General features: G+C 38.0%; 1 protein-coding gene and 1 pseudogene across 1 annotated transcript; one reads left to right on the top strand and one right to left on the bottom strand.

Moving 5' to 3' along the window:
- Window positions 1-3,328: 3,328 nt before the first annotated feature.
- On the top strand, window positions 3,329-3,446 carry LOC136039015 (5S ribosomal RNA; annotated as a pseudogene).
- Window positions 3,447-5,093: 1,647 nt separating this feature from the next.
- On the bottom strand, window positions 5,094-5,774 carry LOC136038445 (histone H1-delta-like). Its single transcript, XM_065721520.1, has one exon. It carries the CDS (start codon window positions 5,772-5,774, stop codon window positions 5,094-5,096), a length of 681 nt encoding a protein of 226 aa, XP_065577592.1.
- Window positions 5,775-6,000: the final 226 nt, after the last annotated feature.

The raw sequence follows: 6,000 nt of genomic DNA, 5'->3' as shown, positions 1-6,000 counted from the left end.
GCTGTCCAATTCTCGCTGCATATAAATAGATTGTCAGGTTTACCGACCCTCGAACATGCAACGTACAATTGTCCATGGGAAAAACAATCAGTATTAAGATCAATACCACATTTTTCTAATGATTGACCTTGAGCTTTGTTAATGGTGAATGCAAATGCTAATCGAATTGGGAATTGCAATCTTTTAAATTGAAAAGGCAGATCTGTTGGAATCATGGGAATGCGAGGAATAAGAACAGCCTCACCCTCAAAAGGCCCTGTCAGGATTGTGGCCTCTATTAGGTTTTCCATTGTTTTTTTTTTACGGCAAGTCGAGTGCCATTGCAAAGCTTTGGTGGGTTTATGTTACGTAACAATATTATTGGTACGCCTATTTTTAGTTGTAGCACGTGTGGTGGAAACCCTGAAAGATCTATGGAATTTAAAAATTCAGATGGATAATTAACCGCTTCATTTAATGTTTGACCAGAGTCATCGTTTTGCAATCGGACACGCATATTTGTAGTTAATTTTAATGTTTTTACGTGTGCCCATAAATTAGAATTTTTCAGGCAAGCATTCATTTCGTCTGCAGGAGTTGATCTAGGTATTATAGGTAATGTTTGCCTGAAATCTCCCGCAAGCAATATTAAGGTGCTGCGAAAGGGTTTCGACTTCCCTCGCAAATCTTTCAAGCATTGATCCAGAGCCTCGAGCGATTTTTTGTGTGCCATTGTGCACTCATCCCAAATAATAAGTTTGCATTGCTGCAATACTTTACCCATCCCAGATGATTTGGAAATATTGCACGTTGGAGTTTCTGTAGAATGCAAGTTCAGAGGCAATTTCAAAGCGGAATGAGCAGTTCTTCCACCAGGCAGCAATGTTGCGGCTATTCCGGACGACGCAATTGCCAACGCTATATCATTTTTAGATCGAATTGATGCCAGAATCAGTTTTATCACAAACGTTTTACCAGTACCTCCTGGCGCATCCAAAAAGAAAATTTCTCCAACGTTGTTATCGACACAATGCATTATCGTATCATAAATGTCTTTTTGTTCCGACGTTAACTTGGAAATGTTATTTTGTACATACGACAATAGATCACTCGTACTGTAACTTTGTTCACGATCCAATTCTACACATGTCGAAACAGCAGCGATACGGTTAGGTGAAGGCATTCCCAAACCCTGAAGAGGTTTGTTTGCCATACTTATGCAAAAATCTTCTATAACAACTAAAGTGTAGTTATAAATTTCTGGTGTAAAATCAAAAGTCATGTCTGACGTCTCTAACTGTTTTCGATGAAGTATATCTTCGGACATTTTTGACTTATATTTTTCCCGTAAATCTGTAGGAGCTGATGGAGAGCAAGTTGTTAAAATGATGCCAAACAATGCACGAATTTGACTTGGGGTTGACGTTTCGCACGCGTCATTGATGCAGTTATCCAAATGTTGGTTATTCTCCAATAAATTCAGAGCTTGGCATGCACTACGGTAAGTGTCATGTATAGTACCATCTACAGTCCTCAAATACTCAAAGGATGTCGGACCGGGTACATTCACCAAAAGCAGGCGTAGAAAGAAGCATTCATGTTGATTGGGGTGAACGGTGTAGAGTCTTCCTATCGTGGTATCTTTGAAGATGGTAGGTTGGCCGTCGACTGACTTACCCTGTTTTCGACGTTCAAATACTTTATTTTTAGTATTCCACGTGTAATACGAAGGCACTTCAGTATACAGCAGTTTTTTCGCAAAAGAATCATTTTTGCAAAGCGAAAAAAAAGCTGTTAATGTTGTATCCGGTGGATTCAGGACTCTTTGTTGCACGTTGGTTTCCGTGAAATAAACACGTTGACCATTCTGTAAATGTACCGCTAAGTGAACAACAGCTGGACTACGTTCATGTATCGGAAATGAAAGAATTCGCCAAACAGCTTCATTACTGCTTATGTATCTTCCAGCCTGATATTCTACGATTTCATCGAAATCTTTGATTTCGGACTGCAAGCCAAAAACTGCCATGTCACTGCCTTTGTTGACGTATTTACATATCTATTTGATTGCCTTTACGGAGTTACAGTATTCAACGTTTATGTGTGCATTAAATGTTTTTGATAATAAAGGGGAATATGGAACAACCCACTGGTTATCTACTTCGATGGTGGTACCGTTACGCTTCTTTATTATTGCTGTTTTACCGCCATCTTCAGTAGATCTTCTTCTATATTGTGGGTAACCATCATTGCCAGTAATTGTTTTGGGTACTAAAAGTCGAGGATATTGCTTTGTGCAGCAAGTCTGCTTTCGCGTTGCTCTGGTAGTTCCTCGGCACGCTTTCTTTTCTGACTTTCTCTATCAGCAGCAAGTTTTTTGGCATAGACTCTTTGAGCATCTTCATCAGTCATTATAAACTTAAGCATTAATAGAATTCTACGCGAACATACGTCTTATATAACTTGAATGACGTCACGCCTTCAAAGCAAAAATGATGGCAACTAATTTCATGACGTCAGCCGAAACATGACGGCGAACATATGTCTTATATAATTTGAATGACGTCACCTTCAAATCAAAAATGATGGCAACTAATTTCATGACGTCAGCCGAAACATGACGTCACCTGATCCATCCACAGATCCACACACAGACAACTTATTTTTATATATATAGATATATATATATATATATATATATATAAATAAGTTGTCTGTGTGTGTCTGGGTCTGTCGGGTGACGTCATGTTTGTGTGTTGACTGACCTCAAGAAGTTAGTTGTCGTCATTTTTGTTATGACGGTGACGTCATTAAAGGTATTCCCCCTCCGTAAAAGTAAAACTTTGCTCAATCCCAATTTATAAGGTTTTAAAGATATTCAAATACATCTACTAAATTTTGAAAAAAAACAAACATTGATATGGCTAAGAATTCTACTCAAATAACAGGAATTGCATTTTCAGAACTAAAGGCAGAGAAAAAGCAACAGGTAACTGAAAATTAAGGTAAAATGTTGTTTTGTCAAAATTTCAATAGGTATAGACCTGTCATGTAGGCAAATTTCAAGGCTCTCTACAGGGAGAAGGAGTGGAGGTGAGTACTTTAAAATACCTTCCCGGGATATGGTTTAGCCTGTAGACCCATCCCCAAAAGTTTCATTTTCCTAACCTAACCCCTTTCCAAGATAGCAAGAAGTCACTTAACTAGAACTTTACCAAAAAAACAATTAATAAACATATTTTGATTCGTTCTTTAAAAATTTTTCTCTTCTTAAAAACCTTGCTTCACGTAGGCATTTTGTTTCTTTTCAGTTTGTGAGTCAACAGTCATTTTGTTACAAAATCTTTCAGCCAACGGCCATACCACGTTGAAAGTAGCCAGTCTCGTCAGATCCTGGAAGTCACACAACGTCGGGCCCGGTCAGTACTTGGATGGGTGACCGCCTGGGAACACCGGGTGCTGAGGCATCTTTTTTTTTCTTTTTTAAAATTATTATGATGATTTCTTTTTTTCAAAGTAAAATAATAATCTTTAACAAACTTGTTTCCTTATTCTAATAGCACCAAGGTGATTATATTTTATAAAAGAGAAAAAAGAGAGACTAAATTGGACATTTCCTATCGGTAATAAATAAATGCAAATCAACTATTTTGGCTTAGCTGATAAGCCACTAAATCAAGGCGAAAATGGAACAGCCACCACAGTTGACTCGTATTTATTTAAGCCAATAAAAAGAGTCAAAAATTGTAACCAAAGTGATTTTATAAGCCCCCAAGATATTTTAGTTGACCATTCCGGCAATTTAAATCAAGTTGAAGGCCACCAAGAAACATACAGTTTTAAATGGTTAATTAACCATTTAATTAAGTTGGCGTGTCATTCAGTATATTCCATTGGGGGTTGGCTATTAACCAATAATTTATGATAAAAGCTGATTGAACAGTGTATTTATGTCCAAATCGTCTTCATATATTTTCGGGCTCAACTCCATTGTACAGTTCAACTACTTTTGTCTTTCAGTAGCATCTACAGCTAAAATCTGCTTGCTTGTTCCTTCAATAGCGCCGCGTAAACAGCTGACATAAATCAAAGACTTACTTTAAAGTTAGTCTTTGATTTGTCCATGTCCAAATCCTCTTCATATGTTGTCGGACCCAACTCCATTGTACAGTTCAAGTTGCATTGGTCTTTCAATAGCTTCTACAGCAAAAGTCTACTTGTTCCTTCAATAGCGCCGCCTAATCAACTGTCTTAAAGACTAACTTTAAAGTTAGTCTTTGATTGGTCTATGTCCAAAGTCCCTTCAAATGTTTTCAGCCTAGATTCCATTGTAGAGTTCAACTATCTTTGTCTTTCAGTAGCATACAATGACACACATTGTACATGCTCCTTCAAGAGTGCAGCGCAAACGACTGACTTTAATCAAAGAATTTTAGCCTATATTCAGGGAACCGCTCTACCTGGGCGAACAATTTCTGCTCAAAAGCTAGCAAGTCTATTTCTAGGTAATCTGTGTTTCTCCTTTTTTGCTTTTGCAAAGATTGCGCCGATTGATGTGTTGTATTGTTAAAAGAGAAAACAATACAAACAAAAAACAGGCTGAACTTTTTGAAATCAAACCTTTTCTTTAGTGTCGGAATTTGAAAAAAGAAATTAGGCAACAATATTTATAATTGTGGTATTCTCCTGAAAAAAAGTACTATTATTTATATGCCAAGTCGGAATGATTTACGCTTCCTTCATGAATCTGTTCAAAAAAAAAAAAAAAAAAAAAAAAAAAAAAAAAAAAAAAAAAAAAAGAAGTTCTATTGTCTTAAGCGAAAACAGAATTTAATTATATCCTTTTCAGTTGTATAATTATTTTTATTCCGTTATTAGTTTTCCCTTATGTAATTATATTAGTCATCATTGTATCAGCCTAGTCGGGAATGGATCCTCTGCTCCAACGATTTGAAGGCGCCGCTCTAATCATTCGGCTATAGCGATGTATAGGCAAAAGTAGACAGTCAAAATGTGAAATTAATAGGCATTATAACTTTCTGAACAGAGTTTCGAGCATTTGCTTTGATAGCCCTGAAAATGGCTGTTTGATACTGTAGGATGATTGCACACATTTACTTTTTAGCTGGTTTCTTAGCTACTGACTTTTTAGATGCCACTTTCTTGGCGGCGGGAGCTTTCTTGACTGATGACCCCTTCTTAGGTGTCGACTTCTTTGCTGCTACTGCTTTTTTGGCAACAGTGGGTTTCTTGAAAGCCTTTACAGGTTTCTTGTTACCAGCCTTTGGCTTGGTAGCCTTTTTGGCTGAAGTTGACTTTTTAACTGCAGTGGGTTTGGCTGTTTTCTTGACTGAGGTTTTCTTAGCTATGGGCTTGGCAGGCTTTCCAGCCTTGGGGCTTTCGGCCTTGATAGGCTTTGCAAGCTTGAAAGAACCAGTTACGCCAGTACCTTTGGGATTTACAACAATTCCATTTGCAAGGCAACGCTTCAAAGCCTGTCTAAGATGCATATTCACAATTTTGGCATCATTGCCAACCTGGAAATTGGCCATTATGTATTTGAGAATGGCCTGACGGCTAGATCCCCCGCATTCTTTCAGGTCAGCAATGGATTTGGTGATCATTTCCGTGTATTTTGGGTGGTTTGCTGGTGCCTTGGCCTTTTTATCCCCTTTAGGTTTTGCAACCTTAGCTGGTTTCGGAGCCTTTGCTTTCTTTTCCTTCTTGGCTGGTGAAGCCATGCTGCTCTGGGATTCTACAGTTGTTGGTGCCACTTCAGCTTCAACTTCAGACATTTCCAATTTATATCAGCTTCTCTCTTATCACTAGCGCGACCGCGACTAACTGTCGAATACATGCTTATTTTTAAAGTTTTACCATTGTACTTTGGAAACCGCCGTACCCGGGTTAACATTATTCTCTCTGCACGAGCTAAGGAATTTCGGCCGTGCTTGTGTTTGTTTGGAATGGCTTTATTCAAATTTTTGACTAGGAGGTAAGCTTTTGAGGAATGAAACCTAT

This window comes from Artemia franciscana, chromosome 18, assembly GCF_032884065.1.
Source record: "Artemia franciscana chromosome 18, ASM3288406v1, whole genome shotgun sequence".
Classification (NCBI taxonomy): domain Eukaryota; kingdom Metazoa; phylum Arthropoda; class Branchiopoda; order Anostraca; family Artemiidae; genus Artemia; species Artemia franciscana.
Note: the sequence above shows the minus strand (reverse complement) of the source record. Positions and strands in the feature narration are given on the sequence as shown.

Bases quoted from the DNA above. Each gene is read 5' to 3' on its own strand.
- LOC136038445 (XM_065721520.1), bottom strand. From the start codon at position 5,774: ATGTCTGAAGTTGAAGCTGAAGTGGCACCAACAACTGTAGAATCCCAG.